The 26378-nt window shown below is 49.5% G+C and overlaps 1 protein-coding gene and 1 long non-coding RNA gene across 3 annotated transcripts in view; one reads left to right on the forward strand and one right to left on the reverse strand.

Moving 5' to 3' along the window:
- On the forward strand, positions 1–25279 carry LOC123034985. The gene is made up of 3 exons (XR_006416868.1): positions 1–357; positions 20749–20753; positions 25267–25279. It is a non-coding gene; the product is annotated as an uncharacterized LOC123034985 (long non-coding RNA).
- Positions 17517–26378, reverse strand: part of LOC123034984 (gamma-aminobutyric acid receptor subunit beta-4) — a 44507-nt gene continuing 35645 nt past the window's right edge. Inside the window, exons 5-9 of one of the 2 annotated variants that reach the window (XM_044452806.1) lie at positions 25656–25738; positions 24695–24832; positions 21589–21741; positions 19520–19764; positions 17517–17909 (exon numbers count right to left, since the gene is read on the reverse strand). In XM_044452806.1, the coding sequence (XP_044308741.1) occupies positions 17517–17909; positions 19520–19764; positions 21589–21741; positions 24695–24832; positions 25656–25738 (1012 nt within the window). Of the gene's footprint in view, positions 17910–19507; positions 19765–21588; positions 21742–24694; positions 24833–25655; positions 25739–26378 lie in introns of both variants that reach the window. The other variant, XM_044452805.1, reaches the window with a different exon arrangement.

Below are 26378 nucleotides of genomic sequence, written 5' to 3' on the forward strand. Positions count from 1 at the left end.
CTCGTTTTCCTAACACTATCCCTACCCTGGTGAACACCCTAACCCTAATTTACGGGGGGAAATAGCACTCGAAGGGATGATTCTGAAACATCCTTCCTTGAGTAGCTATTCCTGCACAGGTCATCACATGTGGCTCAACATGCGTAGGCTTCCACCACAATTCATTTTTCTCGCCGTTTGTGATCCTACTCCACCGCTGTCCAGCCTGTGATTTCGAGCAACCTGTGCTGATGATGACTGGACAATACTAACCACCCCTCTTATTTTTTGACCTTTCGGGGAGATGCTGGCAGTCCCGTCATTCGTGAGGCCGACGCCAGGAAGGAGCTGCGTGGGACCGTAAGCGGGGTGCTAGCTGTGCCGAGAAGGAGAAACCCACAGTCTAAACGGGGGTCTCATGGGTCGAATCACATGGGAGAAATGTTCTGCCTGCGAGCAGCCACGTCGGCTCTGCCAAGCAGACTGACCTTCCGGGAAAAAAGGGCAGAAAAGGACTGTGCCTCCCCTTCTGGTGGCCATCTTAGGAGAGGCAAGGAAGTCCCTCACAGTAGGGCAGGGAGGGAAGGAAGTGATGATGGGGCACCATCTTGATCATGGCTTATTACAGGGAGTGTAGCCCTGTAATGCAGGGAGTGTAGTGTTTTCATTATCCTTTCAGCAAATGTAGAGTTGCCTCAGAGAACTGCGGTTGCCCCTCCTGTATGGATTTCCATCCTTTACCAGAAGTTCGGCGTGTACTGCCCTTTTCTGTTTCAGGCAGCCCAGGGGCCGCCATTTTGTGTCCCTCCTTCCTCCTACGCACTGTGCGGGGAAGGGCCCACCATTTAGAAGCAAACAAAAAAATAAATCGGTATCTCACATGTCCATAAATTACCCACGGAGCTTCAGCGCCGTGGCCTCAACTGGGCTGCCGGGTCAAAGAGGCATCGAAGTAACAGGGCCGGCAGACTCAAGAGGCGCAATTCATGGCACTGGCCACGCGAGGGCGCTCCAGGACTGCGGATGGGGCCATCGCTGGCTCTGGGAGGCAGGAAAGAGAAAGCGATCCACGGCTGAGCTTTCCCATCGGCAGGGCAGCATTCAACAGGTAGAGACGCCCACTGCCCAGGGCAGCAACACGGCCCCGTCCTGTAGAAGTCACCCTTGCGTTGCTTCATTGCACTATTGTCACTGCATTGTCTTTGCCTGGTGCTATTTTACGGACATTTGTATTGCAATGGCCCGACAGGGAGTGCGTGGGAATGCGGTTCCTCGATGAACCCAAGATACAAACTTAAAGCTGCAGGAACAGCAGAGCAGTGCAAGCCCGGCCACCTTCATTCCTGTTTGAGCACTGGGGAGGGTCCCAAGCATCTCTCTCCCAGACTGGCTCTCCCCAGTAGGATTAAAAGCAAGCAAGCAAATAAATGTCTTGAAAAGGTTGGGAGAGAACAGGAAAAGAATAACCTTAGGGGAAAAAAGAGGAAAAATAAGGTTTCTGGGCCGTTGCCCCCTCCCATGATCTTTGCGGCGCTTCCACATGGTGAGGAGCTGACACACACAGTTGACCTGCTTCTGCTCTGTCGTGCCAGGCGGCGATTGGGGCGTCACCTGCAAGGTGGGCAGCTTGGCTGGTCCTCCCCCTCCCACCGTGCCCCCACCCTGTGGCTGCTCCTGTCCGCTTGTATCGGTGTGGCTGCCGGAAGTGAAAAATGCAGTTTTGATTGGGAAAAAGGCACATTCTGTAAAACAAAATGCACATTGGCTAAAGCACGGAAATGTGTGTTTTCAAAGGAAAATGCACATTCGTGCAAATGGGCTAGTACTCTTTTTCAACCACACCCACATGTTAGAGAAATCATTATTTCCCAGGATCTGCGTTCCCGCTCAGAATTACATTCATGATGGCCAACGGAAAATGTTCACAAAATTTGTACACAACCCTAGAAGATGGTGATGAGTTGAAGGAAAACAATCAGAGCTCAAAGTCCTGGTTTGGGAATTTAATTCCATGTTTTGAATTTGTGAAGGCACAGCAAAAACAGCTTTCAACATTAGATCTAGGAGTAAGGACCAATTGGAGGTGGGACCAGTGGAGCAAGACAGCTGCCATGTTTGAGCTGAACACTGCAGAGGACTATTTATTTTAACTAGAAAGTCTGACAAAGTGTCAGAACAGTCTCCTCTCCCACCCTTGCTGAAAAGGAGAGCCATCCTACTGAATGTTCTCTAAATGTTCCTTACTGTATTGGGTTTAACCTTTCTAGGGTTGCTACTTATACTCGCACATGCAGACTTGTTCCAGAATATCGCATTGTTGGAGATGCGAAATGGCTGCCGACATGCTTCTCTCCCCAGTCTGCAGTCCAACAGGTGAACAGCGCCCCACCCTGCCCGTCCAGACAGCGCCCCAAGTGTGTGGCGCTGGTGTCTATTGCCAAAGGAGCCACCTCTGACCACCCTCTCTGCGTGCAGGCACTGTTGCCAGCAAGTGCCATTCACTGAAGACTCCTCAGCCAATCGGAGTCAGAAGTACCTGGCCAGACTCCGACTGCGACTGGAAAGGGCGATTTTGAAAACGTCTTCCTTGAGTGGCGTTTTCTGCACAGCTTATCATTTCTGCTCATTCCAAACACATTCCAACCATCAAAATCATACCAGGACCCATCATTTTTCTAACCCTAACCCTGCCCTGGTGCACATCCCTAACCCTAGTATAGGGGTAAAGTTCCACTGAAAAGAGGGCGATTTTGAAAAGGCCTTCCTTGAGTAGTGTTTTTTGCACAGCTTATCCTTTCTGCCCATTCTAAACACATCCCAGCCATCTTAATCCTATCAGGAACCCTCCTTTTCCTAATCCTAACCCTGCCCTGGTGCACAACCCTAACCATAATATAGGGATAAATTACCATTGAAAATGTGGCCATTTTGAAAAAGCCTTCCTTGAGTAGCTTTTTATGCACTGTTCATCATTTCTGCCCATTCTAAACACATTCCAACCATCAAAATCATATCAGAACACCTCGTTTTTCTAACCCTAACCCTACCCTGCTGCACACTCCTAAACCTAATATGGCCAACTACGTTTGGGGTGTTTTGGGATGCTGCAATTGGCAACAAACTCAAGGCAGCTTGCATAATGTTTTGCCCAATTTGATACTCACAACAACACACCTGCACGGTAGGACGGGCCGAGACTCTGTGCCACGGCCAAGCAGGGACTAGAACCTGGACTGCCCGAGTCCGAGTCCCAATGACTGTAGGAGCGTTCAGTGCTTCACACCATCCCTGCATGCAAAACCTCCTCAAGCCAATGCAAGGGGATCGAGCGGGGAAGGCAAGTCAGACAGATCAGCCTGTTGAAGTCAAGAGCCCGATCCTCTGGGATGGCGCACCAGAGCAACGCGGGGTAGGACACGTGCCTGGCAACGCTACTCCTCGGAATCGCGGGGAAAGGCAGGGCAAGGGGCGCTTCCTGGACAGCCCCCCTTGCTTGATCCATTCAGCAGAACTGGGGGGCGGAAGCGAGAGAGTGAGGAAGCCCTCGTGGAAGGAAGCCGCAACCGAAGCGCTACAGCCATTGCTGCCCCCACTGTTCTAATAACCGCAACGGAGCTGCTAGAGGCACGGGCACAGCTGCGGGACAGCCGGTACTTTGTGGAAGGCCACAATCTGGCCGTACCCTCTGTACATCTAGATACGTGCCTCCGTGGGGACAGGCCACTAGCAATATGGCTGACGGGAAGTCTCTTCTCTGCGTCAGACACCACCAACATGGTGAGCATGGTGAGTTTGTTCAAGCAACGGCTTGATCAAGCAGTTGGAGAGAAACGTTCCGCTTGTAAACGGCCGCGTCGGCACTTTCAAGTCTTTTCTGGGAAAAAAGGGCAAGTAAAAGCCACACGTCCCCTTCCGGCAGCCATGTTAGGAATGGCAAGGAAGCCCCTCACTCTCGGGCAGGGAGGGAGGGAAGTGACGACACAGGCGCCATCTTGGTTGTTTTGCAGGGAGTTTAGCCCTCCGCCATGTTAGAAGTGGCCGGCTTTCGCAGGGGCGCACATATAGACATACGAAAATGAAGAGCTGCCGCCCCTCCTCTGTGCACTGGTTCACAGGACGACTGCTGAAGCTTCGGCCACGATCTCCTTTTCCTGCTCTGTGTCTACTCTAAGTAGGAATTCAATCCTCCAGGCTTTGGGGACAGATGCAGACTCGCAGCTCTCCTACCTCACAGGGCTGTTGTTAGGACAGAATAGGGAGAATGGAAATCGTGTGAGCTGCCTTGGTAGGTTCCTTGCAGGAAAAACGGCGGCACAAACGCTTCTCTCATCTCAGAGCCTCATCTCTAAATCAGCTGCATTAGGATGCTGGGTGGGGCGACAGCGTTCTTTGAGGGCCCACGCTTTGGGGGGCAGGCTTCAGAGAGGTTCGTTGCTGAGCGTAGAGCCCCCGGCTTGACAAACCCCTCCCTGCACTCAAGTTGAACGCACAAATCACGCTCACTACACGATCTGATGCATTTCATTTGCATTTGAGAGTATAAAATGTGGCTCCAGCGGCTACTGCCACCTCCCCCCCACCTCCAATTTTGTAATAACCGCGACAGAGCGCTTTCGTCCTCCTGGGAAAGGGGCTGAGGCTGGCACGTTGATAGCTGTGGCACGTTGTGGAATGCCATTATCCGGATCTACAATTTTGTAGATCTAGATATGCGCCTCTGCGGAGAAGGCCACTACCAATATGGCTGACGGGTGAAGACACCTCTCTGCGTTGTACACTACCAAGATGGCGAGGACCGATTGCGCATCACTATTCTGCACCCCGGAGGTTTTAACGTCACGCTTAGCGTGGCTCTGAAGGCTTTTTCCTGCCCTCCCTGCCTCTCCTGACATGGCCGCCCGAGGGAAGGAAGGGAAGGGAAGGAATCGGCCAGGAGGGAAGGGCTGCTCCTCCTGCTTGTTTTTGGAAATGGGCAGACTCAGCTGCCCCCCTTTCTTTGCGCACCCCCTGGCGAGGGAGGCTCAGACCCTTCCCTGGAAGTCTGAGGCAGCAATGCCAGCCTCAAGAGGAGATACCCTGGGAGAGCCAGGCGGGGCCCTGCCAGAGAAGCCCCGATCTCACGTGCATGTGCAAAGCAGGCGGGGGCTGCCTTGGATGGGGAGGGGTCCCTGCTTCCCAGTCGCCGCCCCCGGCCCATATTGTGACTCAAATGCAGTTCGGCATTAATGGGTGCAGGCAGGATACACGTTGAAACAGTACTGGGTCATTCCCGTATCAATTTATGGGGAATGAAGTCTCGCTTGAATTCAGTAGTTCTTGCTTAGGATCGCAGCACTGTTCACCGAAGAGCAAGTAAATCAGGACTGATTGAGTTTGGCTGCAAAACACCTGGTGATAGATCCATTACTGTATTAAAGATACCATTCCAGACCCTTTCTTTCCTTTCAGCATGGTTGGCAGAAGACCCGGCTCCACCAACTTGCAGTCTTGGGTGGTGGTGGTGGGGGGGGGGGGTGATCGCCTCCCCTGCGAGGTGGGCAGAGGGGCTGACTGTTGGCTTGCAGCCTTGCTTGGGGTCAGGGGAGTGTTGTATTCTTGCTGACTATGAGAGCTACTACATTTCCTCCAAGGGATTCTTGCCCACAGTAGTATATATGATGGTTATCTGAATTAAATTCACCCATTCCTGCCCATTTTAGTTCACTGATTCCCAGGATGTTGTTCATTCATGCCACCTAATGTTTGAACACATCCAGCTTACTTGATCCATAGATCTTACATTTGAGGGTCCTATGCAGTTTTGTTCTTCGCAGCCTCTGACTTTCCTTTCACCACCAGATACATTTGCAACTGAGTGTCCTGGTGGCTTTCGCCCTGTCTCTTCCCTCCTTCTGGTGCTACTTGTACTTGCCTTCTGCTCTTCCTCAGTAGCACACTGGTCGCCTTCTGACCTGAGGGGTTCATGTTCCCGCCTCATATCTTTTAGCCTTCTGATACTGTCCACGGGTTTTCATGGCAACAAGACCGGGGTGGGTTGCCATCTCCCTCTCCAGTGGATCACAGTTTGTCAGAGCTCTCTGCTATGACCTGACCATCTTGGCACATCTTGGGTGCCCCTGCATGGCATAGCTCATAGCTTCATTGCACTACACAAGCCCCTTCACCATGGCAAGGCAGTGATTCCCGAAGGGGCTAATTCTAAAAAAGGGACTCAGATATACCTGCTGCAATAGGAATTTCCAAAATGCCCACTTCTTGGTGATTTTCCTGCACAGTTCATTCTTTCTGCCCTTCCTCAACACCCTGCAGGCCTCTACACCTAAATGGGAAACTCAGTTTTCCTAATCCTATGGGCCTTAGTCCTAGCCCTAGTATGGGATTCAAACACTTGTGCTGCAATAGGGATTTCCAAAGGCCCACTTTCTACACATTGTTTAACACTGCACATCCTTTTTGCACATGCTGAGCAACTTCCAAGCATTGGCAGCTTCACGGGAATGGTGGTTTCATTAATTGTAACCCTCACTCTCACCTTCACACCCTAAAACCGCAACGCTAACCACAAAACCGTAACCCTAAAACCCTCACCATTTCTGTGAACCTGACCGAGCTCCAGCCCTAGCCCTGGTCCCAACTGCCAGGTGGAGCCTTCCCAGAGATGCTTAACTGACTCTCCTAGTCACAGTGTGGTGCTCACACAAAACAGTCAAACAAATACAGACAGACAGACCTTTTGCATGATGGGGGATGATCTTGCTCGATTTCTGCAGCCTTTCAATGATCTTGTAGACAACAATACAGAGCAATGCAGAACAACCTTGTGACCTGAGGTTCCTCCTTCACCCATTCAAAAGCCAGACTTTTTCCTTGTAAAATGTTCTTTATTGAACAAACATCACGAAGCAGGGACCTTCTGAAAGCAAGCACCCCTCGCCTCTGCTGTAATTGGACTGGTCCCGCAGTTGGGCTGCCCTCCTCTGTGGTGATGCACGATGAGGGCAAATGCTGCGCTCCTCTCACCTGACCTGGAGAAGCGCCACTGCCTAAGGCTGGGCAGGAGGCAAGCATCTCCACTTCCCAGGCTTGGTCCAGGTCTGCATTCTGATTCTGATTCCTGGGGATTCCAGCCAGCAGTCCTTGAGAATGAGCGCCCAAAGCAGCCACGGTTCCACTGACACCAGCCTTCCTTTGTAAGAGACCTGCACGCGCACTGGTTCCTGCAACCATCGCAATGTTTTTGTACCTTGAATCTGTGGACATTTTGGCCTGTGCAACAGCACACTTGCCAGAGCATGTCTACAACACTCAGTGCATGTCACACACTGTTACCCAGGGAAAGCATGCCACTTTTAATAGTCAACAGTTAAGCAGAAAGGTAGGTGTCAGTAACGGTCTTTTCAGTGCATATCCATTTTCCTAGGATAGCTGAGCATTATTGGAACTAAGACTGTTTTTTCAGCTGAACAATCTCTGTTGCACTAGTGTTACACTCTTACAAACATTTTGAATTTCTGTATGATTTCAGGGGCACTCTTTGGGTCAAGGCCTCAGCAAGGTTACATAGAATTCAAGTGCAGAGAATCATACATTTTATAACATTACTATCTCGTATAAAAAAGTTCAGATGTCCAATTATTTGTCACTTCACATTCTGCTTGTGCAGACAATTTGATCTTAGTCTGTAAAGCACTCTGTAAAAGTGCATGTTATACATACATATGAGAAGTCATACATTCTAAGCTTCAATAAAAAGAATTATGTAGCAAGTATGTGAGAGAGAGAGAGATCACCTGAACCCCTAACCGTTCCTCTTTATCCACAACTGCTTGTAAGTGCAGGATAAATCCAAAAGGGATGCATTCTGCACTGCCTCCACCAGATGGCAGCAGAGCTCTACCATGGCAGAGCTTGCTCAAACAGCTTCCCTCCATCTCTGCCAAGCCTTTCCTATTTTGACTGTCGTGGCCCCGCGTTACCCCACCCCGGCAGCAAATGCTAGTGGGGCGCGGCTTGGGAGCTGGGCTGTCGCCCCTGGGCCAGCTGACCAAGGGTGTGGGGGAGCAGAGGCTGGGGAACTCCTCGCTCCCCTCTGGGGTCCCGTGCTGCCACCCGTGCCCAGGAGCACCGCGAAGGCCTGTGCATTGTGCCTTGTCTCAAGGGAGAGCCTTTGTGTCTGGCCAAGGCTAGGGTTGGCTTTACTATTTTCTTGCTTGAAGCCTGGGGTTTTGGGAACTTGGCTGGCTGTAAACTGTATTTTTGCTGCTGTCCAACTCCCCTCTCCCTTCCCTCCTTTCCCCTATTTTATTCCTTTTTGCCTGTATGGTTTTCGTACTCCACCCCTATGTTTCATCCTTTTAAGTAAACATGTCTGTTCCACAGCCTGGGCTGCCATGTGCTAAATCTAGTATCTGGTCCAGGTAGCTTGACTGGGGAATTGCTTTGTGGGATTCTGGCCAGTTGGCTAGGGGAATGTGGAATCCCTGATGGCTTTCCATGACAGTGGACAATCTTGTTTTTTGCAATATGGAGCCCTCATTGCTGTAAAATTGAGCTCGAAGCATTATTTACCGTGGAGGATCATGCAAATCATAGTGTGCTTTATTATAGGCTCTGCTGGAAGCAAGCAAGCTTGGCAACAGTGGCAGCTGATCATAAGTCCCCTTTCGCCGCCTGCAGGCTCAAGACGGTTCCCTCTCACTCTGGCTGAGCAGCCAGGTGGACCATCACGTTGGTGGGGTCCCTGGTCCAGCTTCCTTGTTTCCAAGTGCTATGAAAAGTTGCCAGAATATGGCCCACCCCTCTCCTCTTTATCCCCATCTGGAGGTTGCCTACTGCCGCCGCCACCACACCTGTGTGCAGCACATTCCTACAGGTATGGCTACCGTGCTTTGAGACCCCACTGGCAAATGCTGGGTTCTGTGCAGGAAGCTCTTTCAAATTTGTCTGTTTGCACACATGCCCCCAGATATCAACGAAGTATAGAGAAGAGAGGAAAACATCCCGCATTCAAATTGACAGTGGAAAGAAAAGAACATGTCTTCTATGAAGGCTGTATTTTGAAAGTGTCATTTCTCTTTCGGGTTAGAAAAAAAGCAAGAAAGATTTCTGACCAATTGATATTTAACAATTTTAAAATACATTTTAGTCCATGTACATTACTGTTTGCTTTTAAAAAAGGAAGTGTAAGTATGTGTGTGTTTGAACACTTTTCCAAAAAAGAAAAACATGAATGCACAGACATGACATTTGTTTGGCACTGTTATGAGCATTTAAAAAAACATTAATATTGATCATGTTTTATACAAAACTGTAAACTATTTTCAAGTTTTTTTAAAACATTAGCTCATTGTCATCTTCCAAAAACTGTCACTGTTAAAGTAACAGGATCGCTGAAAGAAAAACCAACATATTTATTAAAGGAGACAGTTTTTGAAAGGACGCATTAGGTGACTGGTGAAGCTCCACGTCCTGCCACAGCTGCTTCCCTTCTGCAGAATGAGGGTTCTCGATGGCTGTCCAGTCGCAGAAGTGGCTGCATGGGGACAGGAGGTGTGGGCTCACCAGCCACGCTGTCACACCTGTAGACAAAGATGGCTCTTTAGGTTATTTCATTTCTTAGGTTTTTTCTTTTGTTTTTCTTGCCTTTTTATTAAAAAAAACTACATCTAAATCACTTTGCTAGAAACATTATTTCCTTTTCTGTTTTGTACACTTTTAAGCAGAATCTGCTTTTGTGGGGGAGGGGGGAGAGACAAAGATCAAGGGCTTATTTCATGCAGAAAAATGCAAATCAAAGAAAGATAATAAAAACAGGTGTTTTTCCTTTTTTTTCCTTTTTTTTTGTGGGGGACACTGTACAGGATGCAGAGTAGCCACTCAGAGGAGGTTAGAGACCATTCACAGCAGTTCATTCTGTAACACATGCTCATTTGACAATGGGGATCCTCTGCCTGTTCCTTGTTTAATTCCATTCCATATCTCCCAAGTAAAAAACATTGCCTCTTTGTTAGAGGCATATGCTTTTGAATCAGCTTTCGAACAAGGCCAGATCCTCCCCGGGTCAAGGAATAACTTCTCTGTCTGTTCACGGAATAATCTGCCATTGTGCCACCCGGCTCACCTTTCAGCGAAACTGTGTATGTCTGCCAATGCAGCACTGCTTCCCTTTACGCTAAATTCTCATCCTCTGGAGAGAACTCACCTGATTTATGATGAAATGACGTATACAGTGCTGTGATGTATCAAGCAGCAACCGATGTTACACACACGCACATGAGAAATCGCCACCAGCACATCTGGCATCCTCTTGCTCTGGCCCTGAAACTGACCTGAGTTCACAATCTGCTAAGAAGGGATGACTCAGCTGACCAAAACCCTTCTTAGAAAGTGTGCCTTACAACACACCTGCTGGCACTCCAGTGGGATAGGCTGCTGATGCCATATTGAATGCAAGAGAACAAGCACCTAACAGACGAGATCATAACAGACATTTATAGAAATATAGAAAACTTAACATTTCACAGACCCATTCCTGTTTATGCTTGGCCCACAGAAGATGGCACACGCTCGGGCTCTTTCTCCTGAAGCACACTGCTGCCCTGAGTTCAGCAGCAGAAGGGACTGGACTCGCTATGCCTTTGCAGAGCACACTGACACAGGACAGCCACACGCAGATGAGCTTTGGGATGGCACGCTGCAAAGACTGGGACTCCAAACCCAGAAGGCCACTTTCCTCTTGTGTAACAAGACTGCACCCATCCATACTCTTCTCTTTCCTAAATACGGAAGGTGCCAGATCCCTGCTGTCCTTTGCAGTATTCCAGTTTGGGCAAAGGATCATAATTTCAAAGGGGGCCAAGCAAAAACATCTTAAAAAATGCTGCCTTTGGTATCTTATCCCTTGTGTCCAGCATGCAAAAGCTTTTTCTGCAGCTCTTGATTGCCATGTCATGATAACCCCATGGTGGAATCACTCAGAAGTCCATCCCCTTCATTACTGTAAACTGCAAAGTAGAATCTCCAGTTAGTACAAATACCTATGCTGTCAATATTACAAATTACAAAGTGGCCCACACCACCTTGCTTGGCGCTGGGCTAAGCTTGATAACTGTCCTTTCAGGCAGGACAGGAGAGGATGAATAGGCAGGCAAGTGTTTGCAATGGGATAGTGTAGTTTGTGATGCCTCGCGAGGATCCGAGGCCTTTCTGGGGTCCTTCATGACCAGGGACAGAGCTGCCCATTTCATCACCAGGGAAGGGCACTGGCATGTTCAGCCTGAACACAGTCCGGGTTCTCTCATCCTGCAACCTTTCTGCCCCTCTCCCCTTTGGGCTGGCTGAACAATGCCACTTTCTGTTCTTCCATACACTTCCTTGCCATTCCAGTTCATGCGCAGCAGTCCCCGGCAGCGACACGGTGCTAAGGAAGGGCGAGGGAACCTGCTGATCTCTTGGTGCACTTGCAGGCTGCTGTGGGGCAAACATTAATCTGACAAATGGACAAGTTGTAGGCAGAGTCTGCTTAGCCACACAACTTTCCAATGAGTTCACCTGTGCCTCTTACACATTGAAAATATGTTCACATCGAGTAGAAAAATATACTAAAATCTTGTCCTGAATCTCGTTCCACTTCAGTCTGCAGCCTACCATCTCATGTCACCGCTACCACAGCCAATTCAATAAAATAGGAGCTTTGTCAACCATGTGGCAGAAAAGTCACCAGATGCTTTGCAGATAATGGTGCCAGCTGGGACACCGGAATCTGCCCCAGATGTGGCCCAGAAGCCAACAGTGATCACAGCAGTGCATTTTTGGTATGCCATGTCACCAACAAAATGAGGCATGATGAAAAGAACGGGAGGGGAGGTCTGCTCACCCTCACCTCCTCGAAAAGGGAAGACATGGGACCCCTTCCGGAGGCCTTGCCCCTCCCCCCCCACCAGGTCACATCATGTGCACCAGCACCTGCTGGGTTCCAAAGAGCCCCACTCTGTCTCACTGGGCACCACTGGTGACCCAGCACTGGTGGCTGGTTGGGGGGACTCTCGTCCCACTCGAGGTAGGCAAGTGCCCTTTGTCATACCTTGGGAGGGGTCTCCATGGGCTTCCTACCTCTTTCCCCAAGCATTTCTTTTTTCTTTTTGTGTTCTTGAAGCAAATGAACACTGGTCCAACGGATTATCTATGGATAAAGTTATTTAAATATCCTGAAGCTTTTCTACTAGGTCAAAGGGAATTTCAGGTTTATATTAGTTCCTTTGAACTCTGAGATGGTCAACTATTTCCAATTTTAAAATATAAGTATTCGATGTTAACATCTTCATATATGAACAAGGACAAAATTGTTGAGCCAGAAAATGGGAGTGCATGAAGAGCCAGGTGGCGGTGATGTACGAGTTTGTGTGTTGAGGAGGCACATAAGCCAAGACTGATGTTCACAGATGTTGTATCTGATAATGGCACCACTTTGGGGTTTTTGAAAGGAACATCAATGAAGAAGTAGATTCTTTCCTGGTCGAGGCTTGGATGGAATTACTTCCATGTTCTTAAATGTGACCTTTCTCTGCTATTGCAGCTGTGGAACCGTTCACTTCTAACTTCTTGGTAGTGCTGCCTGCTAATGCCCTAATCAACAAAAGTCTGGTCGCCACGCCACTCAACCTCAAGGTTCTCCCGGCTTATTTGAGCATTTATTTGGAATACAGTTCATCTAGATTGGACATGGGAACAGTTCAAGGATGCTCCTTACAAATTCATCATTTTACTAATCTGGTCTGGTGGACATACGAAATATGTATGAAACCTGCCAGAGTAAGTACTGGATGAGGGAGGCACAAATTGTCAGGACTTTTTGGGATGCAGATTGCCGAGTGCTGGCTCCGAGATCACAGCCAGAAGTTGCATTCTGGGCTTCTGAGGTTCCCTACACACAGACTGCATAATGCTGGCATTAAGAGAACAGCTCAGAGGGTTGCACAAGCAGCAGCCACAGAAGTGCTCCTGGGCTGAGCTACCGTAAGAGGGCTTGTTCCCCACTCTGCATCGGTTTTTGAGAGGCATCTCTGGATTCACTGCTCACTCAGGACTGCTCTTTGCAGAGTTGCTGTGAGAGCAAAAGGGGGCTCGACTGGGGCGTATTGGTGCGGTGACATGAGAACAGGGAAAGTCTTCCACTGCAACTAACTCCAATCTCCCTGGTAAAAATCTATGCCCGATTCTAAAACAGGAATAGTCCTATAGGCTGCCGTGCTACTTGCTCCACAAATGGAAACATACTTGCAGCCCATCCGGCACAGGGTATCAACCCAATCCTTGGGTTATCCCACACTTGGGGTGAAATTGGAAGATATTGGCTCTTTCTGGAGCCTGTGTCCTTTCTGTGTCCGATGTTCACCTTCATGGCAAGACTTGGCACCAGCACGCCCTGAAGAGGAACTGCCCTGGCAGGCTATAATTATTCCTTCTTACTCAGTGTGGAAGAAGCAGGCAGAACTGCACCCATGAGACGGGATGCCCACCCAATCCAGCCATATGATGGTGGCACAGCACACATCTCCACCCATCACTTCGGCTTTTTTCTCAAAACTGAATCCTGCAGATTCTGCAGTGAAAATATGAAGCTTTGCCTCCTCAGCCATTCTCCTTAATAGCTACTTGCTGGGTTTATGTCAGTAATGTCATACGATAAACCATAACTGAAATAAAACCCAAGGAAAGGCTGCATACAATCTGCAGCAACAAACTCCATCCCACTGTCGCAAGTTGGTGCTCCAGAGGAATGAGAGCTCAGCCATATTCTGAGTCAGGTCTTGGGTCCATCTGGCTCGGCACCACCTGAACTGACTGGCAAGCTCTCTAGGTTTTCAAGCAGAAAGGGAGAGGAAGCCAGGGGCTGAGCCTTAGAGACAACTTGCCTGCAGAGTAAGGGCTGTACCACTGAGCAATAGCCCCCCCATTTGGCTACCCATCCAAACCGTTCAGACTCTCATACCAGAATGCTTTCCCCCATTTCGCCCGAGAGGCCAACTCCAATTCACCAGATGCACTCTTTGACATGCCAGTGTCATCCAAGGCACCACCAGTCCCTGGCTTTATTCTTTCCTTATGTTACTTATCATTCTCAAATCTCTCTTCTGTTACCAGGCTTCCCTTAAATTGCCCAGCTTCTGAGAAGTTCCTGGGCTGTGCTACTGTCCATGGGGGCAAAGCTCAGCCAAAACTGTCCCCTCAATGATTTGCAAAATGTAGGCTGGCTCCATGCTGGTACAGATGCCCCAAGCCCAAGAAGCCTCCACGTAGTCCTCAGCTTCAATTTACTAAATATGGACAGGCAGTTTTCTGGCCTCCAAAAGCCTAACATGGTCGTCACACACAGCTGCATTTCCTCTCTCCCTAGCCTTTGATTTGCATGCTTCTTTACCTACATCCCCCACCCTCCTGAGGAAGAGGTGGGTATGGAGGGGTTGAGGGATTGATAAGATGGTATTCCCAGTTCATAAAAGTCCCTGAGTTGTGGCCCTATTTTGTGCCAGAAGAAAAAAATGGAGCACACACGGAGATTGCACTGTCCTGAGATTTCTGGCACTTCCTTCTCTTCTTCTCCCGTGCCATTCCTTAAAAAGGAATTACGGAGACTGCACATCCTCGCGTTGGCCAGGATGACCAAGCCACAGAGCTGGGGCGGGCGGCCGGCCTCTGCTCCGAGGCTGTGGAGTGGCACAAACCCGTGCTGCCCTCTCACGCCAAGGCACTCCGCTCTCCCACTTGCCACCGCTCCAAGCGTCCCGGGACAGCACAGGCAGGAGTGGCACGACCATGTGGCACGTCTTCAGGAGGCCTGCACGAGAAGGCAAGAATGTCTGGAAAAGATGACTAAAATTCGGGGAGTGGCTGAGAGGAAAGGGCAATAAGCCTTCGGGCTTGCTTGGCAAGAGACTTCAGGTGATGGAGGACTGAGGTGGAAACGGGTGATGCCGAATCAAGCTCTTGCCAGATGTGATGTGCAGGAAGCCCTGGCTAAGTCCCTCAAGATGGTGACAGCCACGTGAATCCTGGACTGAAGCTCTGGAGGACAGGGGCAGGGCAGGGCTGGGCTGGGCGCCGGGGAAGCTCAGTGCAGCATGCGGCCAGCGAGAAGGCATGAGACTGGCAGCCTGGGGGTGCAGCAAGACCTGCTGCCCAGGCAATGGCAGGGAGCCGGGCATGGGCTCCCCCTTTCTTTGCTTGTCTTAAAGCACAAGCTTCCTGGGTTGCAACAAATGCAGAGTCGGTGAAACAAAATGAAACGTCTTGGCACATCCAAAGCCCAAGTGGAAACTCCTCACAGAGTGGGGGGTGGTGTGTGTGTGTGTGTGTGTGTTTGCATGAGAGAGGGCATGCTGCGAGGGCCTGCAACTTGGTCAAATATGGAGTGTGTAAAGCGTGCCTGTGTGGTAGCTCTTAGAAGCACATGTCACAGGCATGAATGCTGATGAACTCCTTCTCAGAGACCTCCAGCCAGAATTATGCCACACTGCCAGTGTGCAAAGAGCATCAAAGAAGCGGCCGAATGCTACTGCCGAATGCTGCACTCGCATCAGTTGCCATGTGCCCCCTTGCCCAGCTGGAAGGCACACCCCACCGATGGAGCCCAGGAAAGGTCTGGCCAAGGAGAGAGAGCTATCTGCGCACACGGGTCCCCAAAAGACAGAAAGCAGTACCTCTGCCTTGGTGAAGGTCAAGCGCCACCTGCCAAGGTGGAGGATCTTTCAAAGCAGTGCGAGATTCTGGGATGGATGTAATTAATAAATGCTGTTCTTTTGTTTCCAGAGTATCATTAGCCATGAATTATGTTGTGCATGCCATCTGCAGCTGTTAGTTGAGAAGGCTGACTACCCATTGGCTTTTGAGTTGCTGTCAGTTCTAAGCTTTGGGCACTGTGAAAACAGTGTGGGACAAAAGATCATGCTGAAGCCAGAAAAAGGCAAATGCGTGTCAAATGGACAGCACAACTGGGATACGCATTGTGCATTTCTGAACTGCGCTCCCACATGGCGTTTGCTGTGTGTAGTAACATGGGACTTCTTAGGCCAGTCTCTCCAAAGCATGTGAAGACGTTTCTGATGACTCACTCCAGCCTTCTGAGCTCACAGCGCAGCAGCCGGGAATGCTTCCACCTTCCCGCTGACCGGGCAGGCTTCCTACATGCTTTTAAGGAGGCCTTGCATCCTCCTCCCAGGGAATGAAGGAAGCAGCCTTTCGACATACCTGCTACCTGCCTTATACAGGGCGAGAAGGGCCGTCGGGGCATCAGCACTCCTCCAGCGTTCTCCTGCTGGAGAAATGCTTTGGAGGGTGTGCAGTGCAGAGTCGCCCCAGGCATCACTGCCTGCAGAGCCCACTTTGCCTGCTTGGCTCACGCCAAGAGGCAGAAAGAACTCCCCTTCCATGTGCTAACTAAGAGCCTCTGCCCCCACCAGCAGAGGAAAACTCCACAGCACGGTCCCAGCCCTCCGGTCCATGGGGCACCGTGTGACGGAAACCGCACATCGCCCTGGCCGCCCCCGTCTCATCTGTCGCACTGAGCTGCCTGCACCTCCCTGAGCGAGGGATTCTCCCCTACGTTCCTGGCACTTAGCACAACACACACACAGGACTCCCCACTGCTACCAGTTATCCATCACAGATACTCTCCTTCAGGAAACAACACTGAAAATCCCCCCACCCCATCCCACACCAAAGGAAACATGTTTGCACACATTCCCGAACATTCATACTAGGAAAAAAGATCCCAAACTCTGAAGGCTAGAAAAGGAAGTCTGAAAACATGCCTTTGACTCTGATTGGGGCACCACCCTCCCCGCTGCTCCCCTCCCACAAGTAATTCCCCATTTCTGCCTCAAGGGTTGCAAAATAAATATTTCATTGTTTTTAGACAGATAAATGTGTATGCATGAATCCGAAAGAAAGCAAAGAAAAGAAGTGCATGCAGTGTGACTATGCAGTTCTGTCGGTCAAAGTAAGAACTTGGAGAGGGGAAGAGAAAGTAAGAGCGAGATAAAAATGACCCCAAGAATAGGAACTGAGACATCTCTCAGCAAACAGATCAAAAGGCCAGGCGCTTGCCAGCCATCCCACAGTTCATGGATGCGGGTCCACCCATTAGAACGTGTGGTTTTTCAAAAGAATACAGGCCCCACGCCCCTTCACCAACGTGGTGAAGTACTCCCAGCCAGGAACTCCAAGAAAAAACTAGCAAATGAAGAGGGGGGAGGGGGGAAGGGAGACCAGCTGGGCCCCTGCTTACACCTGGAGGCCAGCCACCCCCCCACTCCACAAACCCACATTGCCCCCACCCACAATCTGTGTGCACGTAACATGATAAAAAGAGAAGAGACGCTTAGGAGAAACGTAAACCAAAGGTGAGGTGGAGTGAGAACTGAGAAGTTGTCATGATTAGGGGGGAAAAAACCCAAACCCCAAAGACTGCAGCACTCTGGTGGTGGCGTTGCTGTCATAGTCTGAGTGTCCTTCCTTCCTTCTTCCATGGCTGGCAGGCGTCAATTTACATAGTATAGCCAGTACACCAGGTTGAAGAATCCAAAGGTGATGGGGAAAATGATCCGTGACCACTTGTCAATGGTGCTGACATCTGCCAGGTCCGGAATTTTGAGCTTCAGCTTGGAAGAGCGCCGGCGGAGGCGGCAGTTCGCTCGGTTGCGGGCGGCAGCAGAGGCAGCGGCAGCATGGTGGGCCAGTGGGACATGGCGGTCTAAGGTGGGGTGGTGTCCAAATCCATCTCGGGAGGCCAGTGGCTTGCGGAACTGGATTCCTGATGCTTCAAAAGACATGACAGAGTTTCGAGAATCTCCCATTGTGCTCATCATGTCCGTGGCCAGCAACTCATTGTTCATTTCCAGTGTGCTCAGAAGGACATTCCCGTAAGGGTCAACCTGGAAAGCAGAAGAGGAATTGCGGAGCACGCATGAAACCAGTGCAACTAGTGCTCCCTGGGCAAACACTCTGCACCAATTGCTCTTTATTGCTCTGCACCAATAAATAACCAGTCTCTTGGGGCCAGAGCGCCAAGAGCGCTCGGAGGGGGTGTCCAGTAGGTCCCCAGGCTCTGGTGGAGATGCGGCGTGGCCTTGGGCAGGGTATCCCAGGTGAGGGCATCTAGCACTGCCAATCGCTCCTCTTCTACTGGGAACTGAAAGCAAAATCCCCCTGGATTCCAGAGGGTGGATGTTCTCAGAGTGCATGCATCCCACTCTGTCGCCTTCATCTTTATATTTTATAAAAAAACAAACAAATAAGGGTGCCACATAGATGACTAGGCAGCACTGCTTTGTTATTTTTTCTTTTTATAAGATGCAAATACAAAATCATATAATAAAGAAAAAAGAACTCAATAAACAAAATTTAACAAGCAGAAATCACCCTTAGTGCACCCCTCCACCAGGACCACGGCTGCCTAGTATTTTTTTTTCTTCATTTTCCACTCTTTCCACGGTCATGTCTTCCATCCAAAATTGCAAAATTGCAAATCATCCTTTGAGGGTTTATTACCCTCCCCTTTTATTAATAAATGTTCAATAAACATACCCCATATACAGTGGTACCTTGGTTCATGAACTTAATCCGTTCCAGGACTCTGGTCATGACCCAAACTGGTCATGAGCCAAGTCAAATTTCCCCATAAAGTTCAATGAAAATAAGGTTAATCCGTTCTGCAACTATTTATTTAAATCAGAAAAATGTGAAGCAAAGTGACAAAGAACAACAAAGATCGCGGCCATCTCCCCCTCACCCCAAGCACGGCCATCTCCCCGTCCCCACCGGCACGACCACGGGCGCGCCCATCAGTCCTGCACGTGCCCGTCATCCCGGCGCGCTGGGGGGGCGTAGATGGGCACAACTGTGGGCGCACTGCGTGGGGCGATGGCTGAGATCGTGGGCACGCTCGTGCGAGAAAGACGGGCACGATCTCAGCCATCTCCCCTCCACCCCAGCATGATCGTGGCCATCTCCCCACTCAGGCCACCCAATGCGGAGTTCGCGACCCGAGTCAAAATTTTTATGAAATTTTTGTTCACGACCCGATTTGGTCATGAACTGAGGTGTTTGTGAACCAAGGTACCACTGTATTATTAAAATCATTCTTCTTTACCAATCTTTTCTTCACCTTTATCTCACAGGTCAACTTGTCATTAACTGCTATATTTCAAACTTTTTATACCAGTCAAATAATTGGGATCCTGCTTCTCCTTCCAGTTTTTTGCTATTAACATTTATGCTGCAGATACCACATTTATTATTAATTTTTTAATCAGGCAGCATTGTCCTCTCCCTTTTCCTGACCCCTCATAGTCTCTAACCTTTTTCCAAAAGTTGAGCAAGTGGTAGGAAAATATCTGGCAGAGAAAGTGGGTTTGCAAAATATCAGGCGAAGAAAGGTTACGCCCCTTTCCTTCCAAAAGCACATGCAGATGCAGCACATTATATGGGTGTGGGTGAAGCAAGCAGCTCTGCAAAGACGACAGTGACAAACCTGGTCTCTCACCCTCTTCTCCTCATATCGGTGCCTCTCGCTATTTGCCTTGTTGATTCGTTCGCTCTGCTTTTTCTGCTGCCGGGGGCCTCGTCCAAAGAAAATGTAATTGACAAACGCATACTCCAGGAGTGCCAGGAACACAAAAACAAAGCAGCCCATGAGATAAACATCGATGGCTTTGACATAAGGGATCTTGGGCAGGGTCTCCCGCAGGTGGGTGTTGATAGTTGTCATTGTGAGCACAGTGGTAACTCCTGCATAGAGAGAATGCCTGCTTGGTTATTTTGCAAGGATCATGCAACAAAGGTTTGTTCTGCAGTGCTGCCAATCAGGCAAAGCAAGAAATAGTCACCGCTGTGAAGACGGGCCTTTCAGCAGGGGTCCTTACATACCACTGACTGCCTGACTGATTGAATTACTGCTTTCCAAAATAGTAGGTGCTATGGGACAAAAAGTGTTGAACTGTTCACAAGTAATGCTGAGGTTTGCCTTGCATTTAGACAGCTAGATAAATTGTTAACATTCAGTTCAAACATGTTAGAAATCCAATTAAAAATTTCCAGGACTCATTTCTAAGGACAGATGTTCACTCATAGTCTAAAAAATATTAGGGTAAACATTAGCAACATTTGTTTTAAATAGTCTTATTTATTTGTGATTTTTTTAAAAAATCAAAGATGAATGACTCCTCACACAGTTTCCTGAAAACCATTACTTATCCAGATTCTTTTACTTTTTGTCCAGTTCCGTAAATGTTTTGACCAAGCAGAGCCACCCTGATTTGTTCCAACAAAATTCATCAACAGTGTAAAGATGCTCACATCCCCCTCCCGCAAGAACTGTCACGAAATCATTCAAAATCTTACACATTTCACCTTAAGGTGAAATCCAGCAACAACATTAAAAAAGGCAGAAGAAAAGCTTCTAGCAGAAATAACAGCAATATAGGCATCAGTTATTTTTTATCAGCAGATAGGAAAGTTGTGGCATACGGAGGAATTGCTTGGAGCAGTTCAATGCAGAGGTTCCTCTTAAGCTGAAAGCAAGTTTGCACCTTCCTCATGGGGCAAAAGCTTTAAAAGCAGCAACAATTATCCACTGCAATGCCTAAAAGTCTCTCTTACACATTGGGCAATGCACACCCTCAAATGCTTCCTAGCTTCAGAGCACAAAAGATCATTGCAAAATGTACACTAATGAAGCAGAACATTCTCAGATCCATCTTCACAGTTCCAAAGAGACAGTTTCGAATCTTGGAAGGAAGAATCATCATCATCATCATCATCATCATCATCATCATCAAAAGCCAGGGAACTTTGCTTCTCTACAGTTTCATGAACAACTAGCTCTTCCTCTTGAGAACCCTAACAGAATTTACAACTTTTGCTGCACTGGCTTCACATTCCAGACTAACCATCATAAACATAGAAACACAGAAACAGAGTCAGAAGGGGCCTCCCAGGCCATCTAGTCTGACCCCCGGCTCCAGCTGGCTCCACTCACGACATGCCCACCATGTGCATGTTTTCTTGACTGGACACTGAATTTTCTCATGCATAGTGAAATTCCTCCTTTATCTGTGTCAGGATGGACAATTAGATAACAGGAGATGGGCAAATAAAAGCAGAAGGTCCCAAGGAGGTCTGGTTCTCAGAAGATCTAGCTGTCCGCACCATGTCCAGGGAGGCCTGGGAAGAAAAAGCCTTCTCTGCCTAAGACTCTGAGAGCAACCAGTGGGCAGACAAGGGTGGCCCAGGCATCCTGGCGGTTTGAGCCAGTATGGGGCAGTTTCCCGCATTCAGCACTACAGCCTATCGCAGAGTTACACTGTGGGATACAGGAACCACGATGAAGCCAAGCTGGGCACTTAATTATACAAATTTGCATGTCATTAACACAATCTAATCCAATTGTTGGCATAAGTGCTGCCCAGCTCTGGCATACCGTCATCCTCAGCATAACTGGAAGGAGCAACAGGAGATGCTCAGGCACTTTGTGCAAAAGCACTGCTTGATGACCTTTCCGAGCAACAGCCTCGTCTCTTCCTGTCTGTGAGGCGGCCACAGAAAAAGACGTACCTAGCGCAACCCGGGCTGCAGAGGCATCATAATTGATCCAGAAGGAGACCCAGGAGAGGATGGTGATGAGTACGGAAGGCATGTAAGTCTGCAGGATGAAGTATCCAATGTTTCTTTTAATCCGGAAACTGAGGGACAATCGAAGGTATGACCCTGTCAGTTAGAGGATAATAAAGCAAGAGATTTAGGAAAAGGGACAAGTTCAAATCATTCTTTCCAGGAATATCTGGTGTGTGGCTTCTGGCAACACAAAGCCCAGTGGAGGCTGCTTCTGCATTAACGTCCCCCCATCCCCCATGGAGCCCTCGTGTTGCTTTTGGCTCTCTCTCCAAATAAACGTCTTTCCCACAAAATCATTTGCCTGGAAACCAAGTAACTGAGGAACAGCAATAATCCCAAATTAAAGTTCGTTAACAATTGCTAATACAAAGTGATGAAATTATACAGGATAGGACACCTGTATAAATGATTGAATCAGATAAATGATTCAACAATAAATTCCTATTTAAAAATAAAAACCAATTCATTTAATTGACAGAAGACACTACTTGCTGGTTTAACACGCAGAGACACTGCAAGCAAAGCCGTGACCCCGCGTTCTAGCTCGAACCAGTGCAAGTGAGGTGATGTGACTGGCAGAGGGTCCTCATGGGGCCAAGGATGAACGATGTGGAGATGTGCAGTGCAGCTTTGGCGAAGCAATACCCAGCAGGGCTCCCCGCCCAGGGAACTAAACTTTGGCTGAGCTGAACATTAATATAGGCGATGAAGCCTTACTGCTTGGAGACAAGGACCATATGGTTTGAAGTCATTTATACCTGATTCAGAAATACCAGCCAACATTTATATCTGGAATATTAATATGAGTGCGGCAGTGTGACTGGGTGTCCCACAACAGCTGGGGGTTGGACCCAGTGGCCTTCATGGCATCTTCCAACTCTGCTATTCAACAATTCTAGGATAAAATTATTCTCTGGCCACTGTTCCTGCAGTTTTCGCTTTCACTTGGCTAATTGCTTGGCCTCCACAAGTCTAGGAAATCCCTTTCATGGGTATCCTTATAGCTCATGATCAGAAGAGATCCCAGACAGCAGACAAAGCTCTCGATCCGTCCTAGAGTGCTGAGAGCCAAGCCAGGGGCAATGTTAATCACATGTTTAATATTTACTGATTTAAGAAAGGTTTGCTGCACTTCTCCCCACCCAAAATGACTTACAGAATGTAAAAATAAATAAGGTACTTGAAACCTAGTATAAATAAGGTAAAAATAGCTGCAACCCTCCACCAATTAATCATCAGTAATAAAATCAAGAACAGCTAATGTGTTGATGGTGTCACTTGCTGGCAGAAAACAGAGAAACTGGAGGATGACCGAACTTCTTTGGGCGAGGAGCACTGCCAGTCCCAAGCCAAGCCTCCGCAGGCAGCGGCTCTCACCGGAGCAGCGCAGCCACTGACGGGGAGCTCATGTGGGCGCGGGGGCCCCCCGGACACTCAGGGCCTCAGCGTTTGCGGCCGAGAGGCATTCACCAGCACGCTGGCAGTGCCTGATGCCTCCAGCCAGGACGCCGCTCTGCCAAATTCTGGCAGAAGCATCTGCAGGAGCTGCAGCTTCCACGTGGCTCCCGGGGCAGCCTGCACGGAGTGTGCGGCAGCAGGCTGGGCGAGGCACGCAGGCATCCGAGGCTGTGGCTTCACAAGCCGGTACACCCTTGGGTGGCATACACAGAAGCGCAGCACGAGAGGGATCGCTTCTGCTCTAGCCGGTTCAGTCGGACCTCCTTGGGCACTAGCGGAGCTGAGCTGGACCCCTAATGAAAGGAGAAGCTTTGGGGAAATGATCTCCTGGGAGAGGTCAGATTGCCCTTCCCGCTGTGCCATGGCAGCCCAGACTGCTGCTCACATAACCCAGCAGCACGAGCACGATAAAAACACACAGCACTGATGCTGGGCCTGGTTTGCTCCTGCTGGGGGTCTGTGTCCTGGCACAGAAGGGCCTGGGACACCCCAATCTTTACTTAAGTCAAGAAAATGGCTTTTTAAGTGTGAGTTTTAGACCATTCCATTGATTCATAAGCATTCAAACTGCTAAATCATAGCAGTTGATTTGAAAGGAGCCTCTGATTAATCAAGTAGCAAGTTGTTAAAATGCAGTTGTTTTTAATTTTCAGTATTTTCAAAACCATGGAAGTCCACTTAGAAGTGAGTGTGTGCTGCTGCTCCTTTCAGATGGTGCTTGTAAAAGTCAATATATTTTGGAACTATGTTGCAAATGTATGCAGGTTTAATAAAATGAAAAGCACACAATTTATAACCTGTTTCTACGAGCGGGTAAACATTTTTAAGTTTAAAAAATAATTTGACAATGCACAACTTATTACTAAGGAGTAAGGCTGCTACACCCATTTCCAAGGACATAATCTTCCAGCCATTCTGGAAGGCAAAAGGACTGGGGAGTGATGGGGGAGAGGCTGGCTTTCTCATGGATTTGCTTTGCTTGCATTCAGTCCCTCCTGCCAGGACTGTGGATGGTGAAGGGCATAGCTAGGCTCGGAGGGGTTGGTGCCCATGCAGTCGTGCCAGGAACATGGATACTTTGAGGCGTGGGAATGGGCAGTGCCCCTGAAGCGGCATCATGGCATGCCCAGGCTAAGCGGCTGTCCAGCCTCTACACGAGGAGGGTGAGCCGAGTCACTTCAGCCCTGTAGGAAGGTGGGAGGCGAGCCAGCCAGCCAGGCCATGGCTAGCAGCAGGTGCCACCCAGGGGATGGGCGGCAGTGGGGCGGGGGGACAGTCCTGGCCTGGGAAAGCTCAGTTACAGCTGGGCAACAGAGGGGGGGGGATGCCAGGCCATGGACGGGGCCTGCAGTGGAAGAAGGCGCTCTGAGCATCCCCTGCCGAAGTCTAGGAAGAAGCACAGCCAGCGACCAGGGCAGTCGAGTAACGTGTGCGAAGAACCAGGTTTCCACGGCCTCTCGGCCAAAAGCATTTCTGGCAGTGGGGGAAGTGGGTGCCCTGTCCCCCCTTTTCCAGGAGTATCAAGCCCAGAGGGAGTAGGGAAATGGTGACCCAGGGGATTGCCCCTCTGCCCCGTGCGGGAGCCCACCTGTGGTGAAGACCACTTCCCTGGTGACCAGTCTCTGCTCAATGATGGTGAACTGGGGCAGCTCCAGCACCTCTATCCCAGTCACGGCGGAGTCGTTTCCTTGCCAGAAGAAGACGATGTCGTCGACTGTGTAGCCATCTGGGTGAGAGAGGAGCACAGTCACAACTGGGCTGACAGGCTGCGGCGGCCCTTGAGCTGAGCGGGGCTCCAGCAGCCTCTGGGCAGGGCCTGGCCATCGCCAAGGCCGAGCTCAGCTGCTCTGTGCTGCCAGTCAGCCACGAGCCCGGTGCCTTCCGGATGGAAAGAGTGGGATGGTGGGAAGCCTCAGCATCTGCAGGACTTGCTGAAGGGAGACAGGTTTGCAGGGGCAAATCAACCCCCTGCCTGGGTCGTGGTGTCATTAAGCAGAGGCAACATGGCTGCTCAGTCTCTGGTCCAGCATGCAGGTGAGCAGGCACCGGGCAGGAAAGGAGCTTGCTGCACTAAAGATTGCCTGAGGGCAGAAACCCCTCGTACTTGGGCACTGCTGCAACTTTCCCCCTTCCCCTTGCAAATGGAAATTTAACAGGCAGCGGGGCAGGGCTGCGGAGGAAGGACCCAGTGCTTGGGCATGCAGGGGCTCCAGGATGGGGAATGAGCTGATCAGCTGGCTGTGATTTTGGCAGAAACAAAATTCCATCCAGATCTTGTTGCCTGCATGTTGAACCTTTTTAAAGGTCACTTTTGGATGTGGGCATTTCTTAAATTTCTTCTTTTAAGAAATGCAAAGGCATGACATACCACTGCCGCTGCCCACTGTTGATGCAAAGGTATGCTATACCAGTGCTGCTGCCCAAACACCACTGTGGCCATTGCTGCATTCTACTGTGGCTGAGGACTGGAGGGAAGGCTGAGGCCGGTCCCAGCAAGGGAAGCCTGCACCCCCCTGCCTTCCTTGCTCACATCCACACTTGATACGCACAGCTCTCAATCTCCAGGGTGCAGTTTTGCTGGTCAAGGGGGTATCTCCTCAGGTCCATCATGCAAGCAGCTGTGGTTGTGATTCTGGAAAAGAAAATAAAGGCAGAAAATTAGCATGCAGACTGTTGTTTCTATGACAACCAGAGAACGAGGCTGTGGCAACGGTGGGCAGGGAGGGTGCGGGAGCAGCTCTTCTCGGCATCAATGGCGTGGCTTAAATCACCATTCCTGACTCACTGCAGCCAGCCCGCACCTCTGCTACAAGGCGCTCGCTTCTCCAGGCACGGGGAGGCGGCAGGGGGTGGGGGTGTAGAGTGGGAGGAGAGAGGATGCTTGGTGGTGATGCAGGGGATGTCTGAAGGCAAGAAAACAGGTCTATAAATGAGAGAATGCACATAGCCAGGCCCCTTCGGGGACCTGAGGGAGCATCCGGATGCTTATGCAGCTTGTGGCATCGTTGGTAAGTTCAAAATAAACTTAGAAACAGCATCTAGTGGAGCATCTTGCTTAAAAGGTTCTCTATAATGTGCTTAAAATCCAAACAGAGACCTTGCCTACTGTGGCACATACAACTCACAAATCAGGAGACATATGTTACATAAGCAAGTTATATAATTCCCAATTCACCGACACAGAAGCACCAATTAGAAATTCATGAATACCAAATAATAAATTCATAAATACCAGTATGGCAAATACTTCTGCACCCATCGAGTGCAAAATT

The sequence above is a fragment of the Varanus komodoensis genome, unplaced genomic scaffold, assembly GCF_004798865.1.
Source record: "Varanus komodoensis strain SLA01 unplaced genomic scaffold, ASM479886v1 scaffold74, whole genome shotgun sequence".
Taxonomy (NCBI): domain Eukaryota; kingdom Metazoa; phylum Chordata; class Lepidosauria; order Squamata; family Varanidae; genus Varanus; species Varanus komodoensis.